At 48.7% G+C, this 16,477-nt stretch overlaps 1 protein-coding gene and 1 pseudogene across 5 annotated transcripts in view; both read right to left on the bottom strand.

The window, feature by feature from the left end:
- GRSF1 (G-rich RNA sequence binding factor 1) overlaps nucleotides 1–9,897 on the bottom strand; it is a 48,279-nt gene extending 38,382 nt beyond the window's left edge. For 3 of the 5 annotated variants that reach the window (XM_090031985.1, XM_090031983.1, XM_090031984.1), the window contains exons 1-4: nucleotides 9,524–9,897; nucleotides 7,970–8,108; nucleotides 5,945–6,100; nucleotides 8–148 (exon numbers count right to left, since the gene is read on the bottom strand). In XM_090031985.1, coding sequence (XP_089888111.1) covers nucleotides 8–148; nucleotides 5,945–6,100; nucleotides 7,970–8,108; nucleotides 9,524–9,805 — 718 coding nt within the window. In that variant the 5' untranslated portion in view covers nucleotides 9,806–9,897. The remainder of the gene's footprint in view (nucleotides 1–7; nucleotides 149–5,944; nucleotides 6,101–7,969; nucleotides 8,109–9,523) is intronic. The other 2 variants (XM_090031981.1, XM_090031980.1) reach the window with 1 other exon arrangement.
- LOC149871000 (U2 spliceosomal RNA) lies at nucleotides 8,939–9,149 on the bottom strand (annotated as a pseudogene).
- Nucleotides 9,898–16,477: the final 6,580 nt, after the last annotated feature.

Below are 16,477 nucleotides of genomic sequence, written 5' to 3'. Positions count from 1 at the left end.
ATGTTACCTGCAAAAAACTCTTCAATGTCTACTTCAGTACAACTGAATGGAAGGCCTCGGAGACGTACAACTCCATCATTAACGGGAGGTGGAGGGGGGAGCAGACTCTTCAATACAGCATCTACATCTTCATCACGTATTTCAAAAACTATAAAAAATACAAGAGAAAAACATTTTCCTTCACAAGCTACTGCTGTAAAGTTACTTTGAGGAATCACCTCGAAGGGCTTGGGACTGAAGAAATATATTTCCAGTTTTGAGTGTACATTATACTTTTTGTTCCCAAGTTTAAAAAGTGAAGAATAACCATGTGAGGGAGAGGCACCTCAGAAACTGCAAGCCTAGGTTTTTAGACCTTGCAGACCAGGTAAGGACACACCCCATAGCTTTTTCTGCCTTCTTGTATCTTCTTCTCTTCCACTGCCTAAACATGAGCCTTGGCTTCCCAATGTGACTTTTAATCTTGATTTTTTCCAGGACAGACCCATTGGTTTCACGCAGTTCCCTACTAGCCATACCCACTAACATGGGGAGCAGATGATATAAATTCATATGACTGGAGTGATGAGTCATCCACTTTTTAGTCTTCAGATACTTAAAAGATATTGTCATACAACTACAACAGGAGTTCTCTCAATCTTTTTATATTCAAGGCACCTCTCCAAATCCTTTCTGAATCTAGTGGTACCCCATTTCAAAAATTTATTTATTTATTCCTGTGCTTACCTCCTTGCAGCCTGTGGCACCCTCAAAAGGATCTCATAGCACCCCAGGGTCACCCACTCAAGAATCACTTCTTTTAAACAATGAAGGAAGCCTACAGACCTTACACACACACACTTTACTGGAAGAAGCGAAGTGTTACTGTGACTTGGCTCTGCAACATCTGTATAGATCGGGAGCTTTGGCAGGGCTTTTGGCCACTTTTACCTAAAGTGCCTAATCTAGGCAGACAATGGGCAAGCTGGGTCCAATGCTGCCTCTTCTGGGCATATGCTGGGCTCAGCCCAGGAGCACACTGAGTTTACTGCAAATGCCGCTACGTTTTGTTTTTTTAAGGTCTGCAAGCAGCCAAAGTGGCTAGATATTTAGAAGAGCTCCAGACAGGGACTGACCCCTGGAAAAACTGGCCCCGAGTTCTTTAAAAAAAGCTGGAAAGGGATATGGAGAACCTTCAAATTGGCTCAGACGGGGAGGCAGAAGAAAGATCATCAGGAACCTGCATTCCATGGGACGTCCAGCAGCACAGCACAGGTAAGCAATAAAGGGCCCATTGGGCATCAGAGCTGGGGTGGGAGACAAAGGCACCAATCACAGGGCTCAAGTGCCTTTACACTAGTGCTAGGAGCATGGGGAGCAACCAGGATGAACTAGCACTCCTGCTTGCAGAGAACACTTACGACTTAGCGGGGTTAACAGAAACCTGGTGGGACTCTACCCACAACTGGGCAGTAAACACTGAGGGCTATAAGCTATACAGAAAGGATAAAGTGGGGAAGAGAGGGGGAGGGGTTGTGCTCTAGGCCTCATCATAAGGCACAGAGTGGGTAAGGTAACCAGTACGGTGGAAGTGCTAGACTTCAGCGAGCTCAGGCGCTTAGTCAATGACACACTGCAGAGTAAGAGATTTGGCAAGATGGGAGCCCAGGAAGGGTAGCTGTGCCTTAAGGAAACGATCCTTTGGGCACAGAGAGAGACGATTCCGATGCGGGGGAAAGGGGCCAAGAGGCTTCCTTGGCTGACCAGAGAAATCCAGAGCAGCCTAAGGGCAAAAAGGGGGGCATATAAGCAGTAGAAACAGGGAGAGATTACTAAAGAGGAGTATGCCTCTTCAGCTCGCAGTTGTAGGGAGGCAGTTAAAAAGGCCAAACCTACCATGGAGCTTAGGATGGCATCCCAAGTTAAGGATAACAAAAAATTGTTTTTCAGATATATAGGGAGTAAAAGGAAGGCCAAGGGTGGAATAGGACCACTACTGAATGGGCAAAAGCAATTGGTGACAGAGGGGACAAGGCTATATTCCTCAATGAGTTTCATAGTTTCTAGGGTCAGAAGGGACCTGAGTAGATCATCTAGTCCGATCCCCTGCCATGACAGGAAATAATACTGGGGTCAAACGACCCCAGCAAGATGTTCATCCAACCTCCTCTTAAACACCCCCAGGGTAGGAGCCTGCACCACCTCTCTTGGAAGTTGGTTCCAGATCCTAGCCACCCTGACCGTGAAGTAGCTTTTCCTGGTATCTAGCCTAAACCTGCCCTCTGCCAGCTTGTGACCGTTATTCCTGGTCACTCCTGGCAGTGCACGGGGGAACAGTGACTCCCCCAATGCCCAATGATCCCCCCTGACTAATTTATAACAGGCCACAAGATCCCCCCTCAGCCTTCTCTTTTGGAGGCTGAACAGGTTCAGGTCCCGTAGCCTCTCCTCATAGGGCCTGCCCTGCTGTCCCCTTATCATGCAAGTGGCTCTCCTCTGGACCCTCTCAATGCTGTCCACATCCCTCTTGAAGCACGGCGCCCAGAACTGGATGCAGTACTCCAGTTGCGGCTTGACCAGTGCCACATACAGGGGGAGGATCACCTCTTTGGACCTGCTTGAGATGCATCTGTGGATGCACGACAAGGTACGGTTGGCCTTCCTGACTGCCTCCCCACACTGCCGGCCCATGTTCTTTGCCTCAGTCTTCCTAAACAAGGGGTAAGACAAGTCTCACAATGGGATTGTAGAGAGGCAACAGCTGGGCACCAGACTACCAAGCGTTGACCCTGAGATGCTGCAGAGTCACTTGGAAGGACCGGATGTCTTTAAGTCAGCAGGCCCAGATGAGCTCCACCTGAGGGTACTGAAGGCACTGGCTGATACCATTGCACAGCCACTGGCAAGAATATTTGAGCACTCATGGCGCATGGGACAGGTCCTGGAAGACTGGAAAAGGGCCCATGTGGTTCCTATTTTCAAGAAGGGGAGGAAGGAGGATCCAGGCAACTATAGGCCAGTCAGTCTCACCTCCATCCTTGGCAAAGTCTTTGAAAAGATTATTAAAAGCTCATTTATGTGAGAGCCCAGCAGGAAAAATTATGCTGAGGGGAAACCAGCACAGGTTCATAGCAGATAGATCATGCCTGACTAATCTAGTCACTTTTTATGACCAGGTTACAAAACACTTCAACACAGGAGTAGGGGTTGATATTGTTTACTTGACTTCAGGAAGGCCTTCGATATGGTATCCCACCCCAAACTAGTGAACGAGTTAAGAGGCTGTGACTTGGATGATTACACAGTCCAGTGGGTGGCAAATTGGCTAAAGAGTCATACCCAGAGAGTGGTAGTGGAGAGGTCACTATTGACCTGGAAGGGAGTGGGTAGTGGGGTCCCGCAGGGCTCGGTCTTTGGACCAATACTCTTCAACGTCTTCATCAGTGACTTGGACGAGGGAGTGAAGTGTGCTCTGCCCAAGTCTGCAGATGATACAAGACTCTGGGGAGAAGTGGACACACTAGAAGGCAGGGAACAACTACAGACAGACCTGGACACATTGGACAAGTGGGAGAAAACAATAGAATGCAATTTAACAAGGAGAAATGCAAAGTGCTGCACCTAGGGAGGAAAAATGTCCAGCACACCTACTGCCTAGGAAATGACCTGCTCGGTAACATGGAAGTGGAAAGGGATCTTGGAGTCCTAGTGGACTCCAAGATGAACATCAGTCATCAGTGTGACAAAGTCATCAGAAAAGCTAACTGCACTTTATTGTGCATCAGCAGATGCATGACAAACAGAACCAAGGAGGCGATACTTCCCTTCTATCGGGCACTGGTCAGACTGCAGTTGGAATACTGCATCCAGTTTTGGGCACCACACTTCAAGAGGGATGTGGATAACCTAGAGAGGGTCCAGAGAAGGACCACTCGTATGGTTACGGGCTTGCAGGCCAAGCCCTACGAGGAGAGACTAGGGCACCTGGACCTCTTCAGCCTTGGCAAGAGAAGGTTGAGAGGCAACCTTGTGGCTGCCTATAAATGCACCATGGGGGCGCAGAAGGGAATTGGTGAAGCTCTACTCACCAAGGCGCCCCTGGGGGTCACAAGAAATAATGGCCATAAGCTAGCAGAGAGCAGATTTAGACTGGACATTAGGAGGAGCTTCTTCACAGTCACAGTGGCCAAAATCTGGAATGGGCTCCCAAGGGCGGTGATGCTCTCCCCTACCCTGGGGGTCTTCAAGAGGAGGTTGGATGAACATCTGGCTGGGGTCGTCTGAACCCAGCACTCTTTCCTCCCTATGCAGGAGGTCAGACTCGATGATCTATGGAGGTCCCTTCCGACCCCAACATTTATGAATCTATTAACCAAAAGCCCCTATAAGCTCTTTTTATACAGAAAAGGTACACACAGCAAGAGAAACCTCTCACAAAATAACCTTATTTTATGCATATGGTACTCTGCCCAGGTTGTTTAAGGATCACATTTACTCTCATGGCTACAAACTGTAAAGTAAAAAGTTAGGATCAAAATTAAATGGATACAAAAAAAAAAAAATATTGAAATTGTCTCTGTCTAGGAAATAAACTGAACCCATTCACCTGGGCTGGGGTTTTCTGCCATCTGCCCCCTCTCCATTCCTAACCTGTCCTGGAGGGGCAAAAGTTACCTCTGCTGCCATGGCTGCTCCCCCAAGGAATTTGCATGCTGCAACACCAGTGACTGAAGCCACCTGCCCCCATGGCTTCTCCCACCAACCCTGAGAAGGGAAGAGGGAGGGGACACACTGGGCTGAAAAGCAGGGCCCCACACCCCTACCTGGCTGCCAGCTCATAGCACAGACCACTCCTCATGGCATGGGGCAACCAGCCCAGGGCAACAGTTGGAATCCCCAGAAGAGCAGTCATGAGCACTGCTATTCCATGGGATGCTTGGGCAGGCACAGGCAAGGAGAAATGAGTGTTTACCTCCTCGCACAGAGGCCAGGTACCAAAGTACACTTACAGGACCTTACGACACCCTAGTTGACATTCACTGAACTGCAACCTCACAAAATCCATGAAAGACTCTTTTGTTAAGTATGATTGGTTGAAAAAAATTCTCATAAAATTTTTAATGATTGGGCTTGACAAGTATTTCCCCCCCAACACTCAGATTGTTTTCCATTTAAAAAATTCCTTTTTTGATTATAAATGAAAGAAATTTGATACTTAAATCCTGCTGCTGCACCTCTGAATCATCCAAGCTAAAACTTTCTCAGCCTTTAAGGGCTAGAATCCCCACGTTCCATCTGCCATGATCCACCAAAGCCATGGGATGCTTAGGATGTACAGTCTCCACCTATCAAAATGCATAATGGGAGATGTGCACCTATTTTCCATAAGCAAGGATCACTGCTTGGACCACACGATATGTAAACTACAGTTTCCGTAAAACACAGGAACACCATTTCAGAATCAGAAGATTTCCGGGTTTAAGTTTTTGTGGACACAATAAAGAATTTTCTTTACTGAAATTTTCTATACGTTAAAATCTATTTTCCAATTATCTCTACTATGAAATATGCCTATCCATTTCAGAGACAAGCAGACAAAAACAAACAAACAAAAATTGGGAAAAAAAAAAAGACTTTTCAGTCATCTTCCCCCTCCTCCAGCTCTTTGTATGATATGCCTAAACTTTTCCAGAAAAAAAATATTATGGAGGGATAAGATGTGCCGCATAAGATAAAAAAAAAAAAAGAATTTACACTTGGTTTTGGTGAAATCTGACTGAAAAGTGAAAATCTCATTCAAACCATGAAACTATATTCAACCTACCAACACCATCCTAATTATTTTAGGGAAGGTTTTCATTCTAACAAAGATCAATTCCCCCTTTATTTTTCCCTTCAGAGTCTTGGTTCATCCTACTCTATGTTCAATCCCTTCAAAACAGCTGAATTTAAAAATTACACATACCTTCCACATATCGCTGACCCATATAGCTGTGATGCTTTTCTAACGCTTTCTGCACATCCTTTTTTGACTCTAGTTCAATCACAGCGTCCCCCCTGCGTCTGCCACTGCTGTTCAAAAGGAAGTGTATGCCGTTCTCACCATTTCGAATTTGGCAGCCTAAAAAGATATTAAACAAAAAATATAGGTAAAAAAGTGCAACACAATTCAATAAATATTTTCTTCCCTACCATAACCTGCTGATCCAGCCAGAACTGTAGCCTGATCCTGCCCAATACAGTTATTCCTCGCTTAATGTTTTATTCACATTCTTGAAAATTGTGACTTTAAGCAAAATGATGTTAAGCAAGTCCAGTTACAACACAGTAGTTACCTACTAGCAGGTGGCAGCCAAAAACGTTATAACTAAACACTGCATGACTTTAAATAAGCATGTTCTCTAATAGATCCGTGACGTAATAATGAAACAACATTAACTGGAGCAACATTAAGTGAGGAATATTTGTATTTCATCTAAACAGCATGACACAGTACTCCATTTAAGTGCACAGCTCCAAGACTTAAAAAAGGGCTATGTACTTATCTGGAGCTTGCACTTATCCCAACTTAATGTAAAGAATCAGCGCACGAGGTATGCAGACTGTCAGTACTGAGGTGTTTGCAGCCCTAGCTCCTGTAATTTTTAAGGTTCCCAATAGTTAGCTTGAGGGCTTCTATCTCTCCACGTTTTCAAAGTGGGCAGTGGGGTTGAAAGACACTGTTCTTCTGATGCATTTGCACTTAACTGATGTACAGATAATGCTGGTGTTTGTTACATTTTAGCAAAAAAAATTTATGCTAATCATATTTTAGCAAAAATTAAGCAGAAAATTTGGACTGGCACAGTGTTATATAGTTAAACAAATTATTAACTTCTTTGGTATTCATACAAGTGGAATACGTTCTATGCTGGGACATCAAACACACGGCCCATAGACTGGACTCAACCCACAAAGCGGTTACACTTTTAGCCCATGGGGTTCTTGGCAGGCTTGGGAATTCAGGAGCAGGGCCTCTTCAAATCCAGGGCTATGGGACCCCATTCAAGATAGTTTTTGGCAGCAGGGGAGCAAGCGACAGCTGTGCCAACACAGCATCACTTGCCCCACCCCCACTAGGTCCAGATCTGACCCATAAGGAGCCTTGGGGTCCACAGATCTGGTCTGGGGGTCAGACCACCTGATGTCAAATTCTAAGTTTTTCCTACAGGCTGCTCTGGTTTTTAGAAGACACAAAGCCTTTAAATATGTTACCTTTCCTTACCAGGTTTCTTGACATCATCCCTACTCCAATGGTTTTCCCAGATTTGCACATTTTTATAGCATTATAAAGTTATATGTACCAAAAAGGTTACCCATACACACACTATACCACAATTAGACAATTTCAGCCTAAACCATCAATGAATTCAGTTTTAACTAGTTATCAAACAAAATTTAAGGACTTGTGTCTGCCTGTACAAATCAGGTCACAGGATCTTCTTCCCCCATGTGGAGTGCAAATGAGGTAAACCGGCCTCTTATGTGGGAGCAGTCTGATCACTTAAATCAAACTGGAGCAGCACAGTGGCCCGTAACTAGCTAGCACACTTTATGCTTTGAGTCTCCAGTTCAAATAATTGAACAGAATTTTTAAAAACCTTTAAAAACAGAATTAAATTATTGGTACCCTCATCACACTCACACATTTGAAAAATATATTTTTAAAAGGAAGAACTGCTTAATTAACATTTTATTTCCAAGTTATTTTCTATAGTCAGGTTACGAACCTATGCAAACAACAATTTATACTATCAACACAGAACCTCCACACAGAACAAACAGCTCCCTCTACCATACTAAATACCTGCAAAAACAAATTAACACAAGTAATGCTGCATCTGGCATTCACAAATACGTTTCAGGTTAAATTATTCATATTTAAACACACACTCAATCACATTACATTTGGCCGATGAGAATATCTCTGAACAAAAATTAAGCACTATACCAGCAAAAAAGTAAACCACATCTTCCACAGTGCAAGAGTATGGCAGCCCTTGGGCTCGAATGAGAAACAGGTCCTCCTCTTCTTCCGCCTTTGGTGAATCTGATTCATAGTCAGAGAGCGGAGGATACTCACCGGGAAACTGGGAGGGGTTTTTTTGTTTTGTTTTTTTCAAAAGGATAAAAAAAAGAGAGAGAATTATTGTTTTTTAAGAAGGATTCTAATATTTCCTTTTATTTTAAAAATAACTTGTTTTATATATCATTCCTTTTTGTGTTAAACATACTCAAAGTCTTTGTGCTAAATGTACTCGATGTGGAGTTTTGCCAACAGGTCACAGAACTAGACAGAGACCCAAGCGGCCTGCTAGATTATCTAGTCCTCCTGGGAGGGTTGTTTTTTTAACAGTAGATTTTTTAAATACAGCTAGCTCTAAATTACTTAAACTTGACTACCTTGAAAAGCAGATTTCAAAGACCTATGAAGAAGGCCATAGGAGTTCACTTCTAGCAACTAACTAGAGATGCCTGAAACGTTTGCAACATAAGACAAACCTACCCAGAAATGATTTTGTTATGACCTCAAAGACCCAGTTCTTTGACGTACTCGACACATTTCCATTCCACAAGAGCAAAAGGAATAATTTCTGTGAATTGGATGCATTTAGGAAAGTAGCAATAAGCTTACTTTGAAGGGACCAAGATCTTCTGCTCTCAGGCTGGTTTCCTCAAAGGCCATAATCTGCCAGAAACAGGCAGCTAACTATTTCAAATGATTCTTATGCTCCTCTCAAGGAAGTGAGGAAGAGTGTAGAAGAAGAGATGGGTGCTCTTGTTCTGAATTCTGGAGAAGATTACTACTCTGGAAGGTAACTCCAGCAGTGACAAAGATACCAGCTTCCACTTTCTCCACCACTTGCAAGAAAATAGGTCCTGGCTCCTTGCAGAAAAACACTTTTTTTTTTTTCTTCTGTTTTTTTGCACCGGTCCTGGAAGCACTGTAATACCAGGTCAATGCATGGAGTGGATGGAGCACGCTCCGGTTCCACCACCCAATACCAAAAAGAATCTGCTCAATATAGACCTCCTATGGAGGACATATCAGAGACAATTACCCTGGGAAAACCACCTTCCAGATCATGGTGTCTCCCCTGCCTTGCAGAAAACACAGCCCCAGAAGTTACCACCTAACCACCATGACCAAAAAAGGCAGAGATGACCTTTGAGCTACCTGACAAGAACAAGGAACCAGGCCAGCTTTCCTCAGGGCTACCCAGCACAGGATTTTCAGCGGCCCTTTGAGGGATGAGGAAAAGGAGAAGGAGAGGGAGAGGGAGAAGGAGGACACGGAGGCGAGCAGGGGAGATGAAGCACGAACCAGGTGGTCTAACCCAAGTGACCTTGGTGTCCTCCACAGGCCGGGCTGCAAGGAGTGCGGCAGGCGCTGCGCCCCCGCGCTGGGACAGGCGGCCGTGCCCAGGGGCAAGAGTCGGGGGCGAGCCCAGGCTGAGGGGGACGGGGGCCGGGCCCGGTGAGGGAGTTGGGGGGGGGGGGGTACCTTGCTGCTGTGGGCGTAGCCGGGCCCCGCGGGCAGCAGCGGGCCGCGCAGGGCGAAGCCGCGCCCGGACGGGCGGCGCAGGCTCCCGGCGGCTGCCGCCACTTGCAGGCCGCGGCTCTGCGTCGCCGCGGGCGCCCCCAGCAGCAGCAGGAGCCGGCGGCGCCCGGACACAGCGGCAGCAGCGCGCAGCGGGAGGCAGGACGCCCCCGTCTGCCGGCAGCCGCTGCAGCTACAGCCGCAGCCCCGCAGCAGCGCGCCCAGCACCCAGCGCGTCCCGGCCATGGGCAGCTGCGGCGAGGAAGGCCCAGGCCTGGTACATGCGCCGCGGCAACACGCGGGGAGCGGGCCGCGCAGCTCCGCCCCTTCCCAGCAGCCCCCGGGCCCGGCCATGGGGCAGCGGCACTGAGGCGTCGGCTTTCGCGCCGGGCCCCGCCCCTCTGCCCTCGGGTTCATAGTCCTCCCACTTGGAAAATGATTGCCCGTGATTGCTTAGTCGCTGCAAATCGGTATCACGGCAGGGAAAAGAAAGAAGAAACGTGGCAGGATCCGGCATGGTCAGAGGCTGTCCCCGGGGCCAGCCGCGCGGGGGTCGCAGATGAACACCTCGCTCGCTGTCCAAACGCCGGAGACTAGCGTGGTTCTGGGTTTCGTGCCGAAGGGGCCCGACCGCCTCCACTTGTAACGGGCGTCGTCAACACCTTTTTTTTTGTTTGTTTAAAAACTTTATATTTTCCGTGGGGGGGGGAAAGGCACAACAGCATATTTTAAACGTAAAGTATTAAGTGAATATATTCGTGGTAGAGATGATACCTTTTATTAGCCCAACAAGATTTTTGCAAAAAAACCAAAACATCTTTAATTGCAAGCTTTTAATGGTGGGCACAGACACTCTTCATGTGGCATAAGAGAAAAGACTAAAAGTTCTCCTGAGTAGAAATGAAAGTTCATATTTCATAGGATTTCACAGAGGAGTCAGTAGATGGAAAACTCTGGGCAGTCAGTTCAGAGCTGGTGTGGAGCCTCTCACCTAATACTAATTAAAGTATTAAGTGATGCTTTGATTTTAATACTATCGTTTCCCTTTTTTTTTTTTTTTCTTAATAGAGGGGTCTCCCGCACTTGCAGTCTTAAGTGATTTTCAAAATTGTACTGATTATGCTGCTTCAGAAATAGTGTTGCAGTTATCAAGACTGGATCTTTTCCTTTAAGACAAACACAGCAAGAATGAAAAAAGCTCACCAGTCTCTGGACTGTCCTCTGGTTCCTTTTCTCTGACATGAGTTATTCCAGAGGTGGGCAAAACATGTGTCATGGGGTCCCCATGCCCCTCCAACCTCTGTCACTCCACAAACCCCAAGCCCCCACAACCACCCAACATATACACATCCCCCAAAACATCCCCTACACCCCGCTGCACACAGCCACATCCTCTCACAACCCCTCTACCATACACCCCCCAACCACAACCCACACAATATACAAGAGTAAGACTTTATTTTAGAGCTATTATGCAATCCCCTCTATATACAGGACACAAATATAGATCAGGACAAACATGCTTTGTAATAAAATTAAAATATGTTATAGTAGGTAGACTTTGTAGTGTATGATTTGTTTTTTTCCTGGGACCAAGAGGGCACCCCCCTCTGCCAAAAAGGAGTACTTCCAGGGGCAAAAGGAGGGACTCTGGTGGCATAGGTCAGGGGGTGGGAATTCTGGTCCCAAGATGGTGACCGGGGGGGGGGGGGCAGAACTACCCTCTGGGCTCTTAACAGCTCACCAAAGTTCACTGAGTGGCCCTCCAGCCAGAATAATTGCCCACCACTGTATTATTTTGTATCTGAAAGAGGCCCTGACCAAAGAAGATGGTGAAGATTAGCAGGCAGGTTGCTAAAGATTGCTTCTTTCAGTCCTGTTTTCCCTCACTCTAATCTAATGATCCCTAGAGGACCAGTGTCCAGGAAAGAGCTGCGTCTTCACGTCACGAAAATGTACCAAACAGAACACGTTTTGGTGATTGTATCCTATAAGCATTTTCTTCTATTTCTTCAATCTTTCATTTTGTTATTATGCTAGCCTCTTATCACGGGGGTGGGAAAAATATGGCCCGTGGGCTGCATTTGGTCCTCCAAATGATTCTATCTAGTCCTTGGCTGCTCCTTTAAAGGAGAATTTTATCCAGCCTGTGACTGCCCTGGCTTTTAGCAGCTCTTGCCCTTCACCTTTCCAGCTGGCTGTAGCAACAATAGCTATGGCTCTCCCCGACCCAGCCTGCCTTGTCCCGCTCCTCAGCCCCCAGCATATGCTCCAAAGCAAGGGGCTGCCAAGCTCCTGGCCAGGCTTCTGTCTAGTGAAGCTATCTGCACACAGCTCCAACCCTACAGCCATTTGCAAACCAGACAGCCCGGCCCCTAGTGAGTCGAAGCTCAGGTAAGTTTCTCCCTGCTGGCAGGGGAGAGGGTGCAGGGGGAAGAGGGCCATGAGCTGTGGGTTTTCCATGCCCTGCCAGGGCCTAGTAGGGGCATGGGCACTGTTAATGTGGCGCTGCACTATGTTCCTGCATGCTGCTTTGGGCTGCGATGCATGGGCCCAGCTGGAGTGGCTGACATGGCTCCTGCCCAACCCTGAGTTCCTGGCACGCAGCTGGGTCAGGCAGGAGTCACACCAGCTGTACCCACATGGCCCAAAGCAGTGCAGAGCAAACTGTGGCACTGGCCAGACCTGGCTGCATGCCAGGGACTTGGGGTGGGGAAAGGGTGCAGGGAGAAGGGGGGAACACAGCAGGGCACCTGCCTGGCCAGGCCCAGATAACCTGTGGCTCCTGGCCCCATTCTCCCTGCACCCCCTCCCCAAATCCCCAGCACAAGGCCAATGCCACACTGCATTCCCACATTTTGCCTTGGGCCACGTGGGTACGGCTGGTGCAGGTTCTGCCCAACTCTGCCATGTGCCAGGGACTCAGGGCAGGGTAGGGGGTACAGAGAGAAGGGGGCTGGGAGTTGCAGGTTGTCTAGGCCCAGCCTGGCTGGTGCTGTGCTGTGTTCCCCACTTCTCCCTGTACTTCCTCCCTGTACCACCTGTCCCAAGCCCCCAGCAAGTCCCCTACCCCAAGTCCCTGGCTGGGTCAGGCAGGAGCCACTCCAGCTGCACCTACATGGTCCAAGGTGGCACATGGGAACACAGCATGGCACTGGCCTGGCCATGCCCCAGAGACTCAGTGCAGGGAGAAGTGGGAAACAAAGGTTCCTCTACTTCTGTCTACTCACCTCTGCCCTTAGATCACAATTATTTGCCCCAGATGGCCACTTAGGGAGTTTTGGTGAGCTGTTGAGGGAAGCGGGGAGGTGCTGACCTGGCCAGCAAGACTTCACCAAAACTTCCTAAGAGGCCATCCCCGCCAAATAATTGCCCATCTCTACTTAATCAGAGGTCTTGAAAAATTATAACTTAACCTCTTTTGGAGTGGTTTATATCAGGCCAAGCTGGACTTTTGTTACCTTGGGCAGTTTAAAATATGAACCTCTGATGACCAGGGATCCTGGTTCTCTCTGATAAAAAAAAATCCCCAATTTTTTGGATTAAAAAATGTAACCCAAAATCCACATTTTCCCATGATTGTCAAGAATGATGGATTTCAAAGGTGTGTTTACATGGCTACCCCAAAGGGGGAGTGGGGTGGGGGGTGGCCATGCAAACACTCCCTCCACCGCCTCTTCCTCCAGCTTCCAGTATGGGGGCTCGCCCCCCGCCAGTCTCCGACTCCTTCCCTGAGCAGCAGGGCTTCCCCCTGTCTCCCCTCCCCTCCCTACTCCCCTCCCTTCTTCTATGCTGCCTCCCCTCCCTGCTGGCTATTGGTAAGAAAAGCTGTGGGGTGCATGTGCACATTGGGCACCCTGCCAGACATGGGGGGGGCATCAGGGCTGGGCGCTGGGGGGACACCAACATTGTGACCCCCCACCCCCATTCGCCTCTCCCTGCCCCGTACCCACCCGGGCCTGTGCAGCCAATTGCTGCCCTCTCCATGGTGCAGGCACAGTTTCATAGATTTCATAGACATTAGGGCTGGAAGGTGTAAAGATCAGATTAGTGTGCCACACGCACCCTCTTGTGGCCAATCAGACCCGGAACCACACAAACGAAAAGAACCGCTCCCCACCCCCCGGTCCTGACGGAGGAGAAAGCCTGTGTTGAAAGCTGAGCACACAAAGGAGAATCCATTTGCAGTCATGATTGGCTAACACAAAGTAAAACAAGATAAGAAGTTATGAAAGCTCTCCCCATCCTTTGTTCGCAGAGACCGCCATTCGACTGTAACTCGAGCTGGACTCATAGTTACCCCCAGATGATCACCCAATGTTCTCCCGCCGTCACTCCCCCAGGCGTATACCCAGTTTAATCCGGACCGTCTCATCTTGACTCGTATCTCATAATGCAACTGAAGCATGGTGTATCGGCCTCTGCCACCAACTGTAATCCCAGGGGCGTGAGTAAATAAACTTTTCTTGTTTGAAACTCCCTATGCCTCCAAGCCTTCCTCATCTCGTAAACTCCAGATCCTCCCAGAACCAGAGGGTGCTGCCAAGCCCCTCTCCTGGTGCGGGACATGGAGTCATGAACAAGATCTGGTGGGGATGATGGAATGATGCAGTGCGACTTAGTCCGCTATTGCCCATGGTCCACCAGCACGTGGCCGTTAAGGGACTCCGATGATTTATGGGTCCACATAGCGTACCATCAAGCTGGCGGCCCCACAGCGAGAGAAGAGATCTTGGGTTACCTCTCGCTTATGACTGGGGGAAAGGAGTGGAACATGACTTTAAAACCCACTGCGTTCGGGTGTGTCATGAGCCACCCGAACGTTATATTCTGGGCCCACGAGGCATGTGGTGCGCTAAGCTTTGCGAGAATTAAGCCCATGGGTACAGTCAACCCCGACCCCGGAAACGTCCCAATCACTCTCACCGCTGCTGAAGCCGCCATCGATGTGTACGGAGGGGTGCATCAAATTCAACTTCAGTTAATGCTCACGGGAATAGTGGGGCAACCAGTAACATCTGTCCTTGCCCACTCGCATAAACTACAGAGCCTGAAAGACACAGGGAGCGTGACCGTGCCGGTGCAAGCGCTTGCAATCACCCCACAACGACCGAACCCTAAACCCGCGTCATGCCCCCCACAACGGCTCGACGCCAGAGCTTCACGCCTGCCGGATCGCTCGCCCCGTGAACGAGCCATGTTCGGGTTCTTGCTGAACCACTCCTGGCTTACCAAGGCTGCTATTAGGAGACTCAGCGACGAAGACCAGCAGCAGCTAGCAGATCGCCTTGGGTTTAACTGGCAAGGCAACGACCTCTCAAAAACCTGATTGTCACCGTTGGCTCCGTGGCGACTGATGACTCCCGACCCTATAGCCGCATTACCGTCTATCACTCCCAGTGCTTACAGCACCCCCGCGATGTGTAGTTCCTTCTGGATACTGGTGCTCAAGTCAATGTCATCTGCCCTGACGTCCTGCATGTACCCGCCAAGGCTACCATGTTCGTTCAAGGCCTAAACAAAACGAAACAGACCCAAGTTGTGCGCTTTTGGGTAAAAGGAAAGGAAAAAACCTTTACGGCTGTTTTAGGGGACATAAATCTCCTAGGCATACCCGGCCTGCGTCAGCTGCAGCTTAAGCACCAAGTCACCGCCGCACTGCCTGTCACCACAGCAAGTCCACTGCACGTCCCATCGCTACTTTCTACAAGGCCCTGGAGGTACCGGCCCATCCCAATGAAGGAACTGCTCCGTGACCCCCTGAAGGCTTTGCTCCAGCGCTTGCAAGACGAGGGGAAAATCACTCCCGCCACCGCCTCAACTTTCCTGTCACCTGGATGAGGCCTCGCTAAACCTCACCAACCAGGAGCTGTATGCCTAGTCATCAACTATCACAAAGCCAATAAGCGCTGTTCTCTGCTCGCCACACCATATGCTTTGTCTTTCCCCAAAATATCGTCACAGATGTGACAACACCAAGCTGTGAAATGGTGGGGCACCACCATCGACTTAAAAGACATGTTTTATTTGATCAGCATTGATGACCGCCTCAGCATCCTCAACATGGCAGTCAACGGGCAAATGTTCAAGTGGAACGTCTGCCCACAAGGCTATTGTAATGCACCTGCCCTTGCTCGTAGTGCCATTGCCAATACCCTCGCGAGCTTTCAGAACCCCCATCCCGATGTCAAGGTCTGAAGCTACGTTGACGACTTAGCGATCATGGGCTCAGAAAAGCAGCGGGTCGCCACCACGACCCGAGAGCTATTATGTCACCTCACCGAGCACGGGTGGACAGTGAACGATAAGAAATCCCAGTTCGCGCTGCAGACTCGGATGACCTTTTTGGGATTCGAGCTCAATAAAGATCAGTTCCGCGTGCTGTCCAGCGACGCACCACCACTTGTGTGCTGGTTGAAAGATTCACCGAAGAGCAAGACAGACTTTCAGCAGCTACTTGGAGACCTTGGTTGGCGACGCCACTTCGTTAACCCCGAACAATCTCCCTATCTTGGCTTGTATTCAGCCTCAGATTTGCAACAAGGTGCACAAGTCGTCACCATAGACTCCAAAAGACGCGGGTGACCTGCAGTGTCTTTCGACAGCTCTAGCAACCGCATCTCTAGTGGCATGGGACCCAGCTCGAAGTTCATGCCGGTTGTACAAACACGCACATCTTTGTATCTGTCCACAATGAGCACAGCCAACTTGTCCACTGTGCACACAAAACTTTGCAAGCAACACAACACCAATATGGGATCAATGGCAAGCATTTGTTAGCCCTTCAGCTTGCCTCTGCGTATGCAACAGGAACTGGAAAAGTGTGTTCCCCTGGAGCCTCGCTATTACCCCTCTTAGATCCTGAGTGACCCGAGCCCACTTTTCAGGGAGACAGCAAGACTTGGACACGCTTAGTCC

The sequence above is a fragment of the Crocodylus siamensis genome, chromosome 2, assembly GCF_052110815.1.
Source record: "Crocodylus siamensis isolate JL-2025a chromosome 2, ASM5211081v1, whole genome shotgun sequence".
NCBI classification, from domain to species: Eukaryota; Metazoa; Chordata; order Crocodylia; family Crocodylidae; genus Crocodylus; species Crocodylus siamensis.
This window is presented reverse-complemented; position numbering and strand designations above follow the sequence as displayed.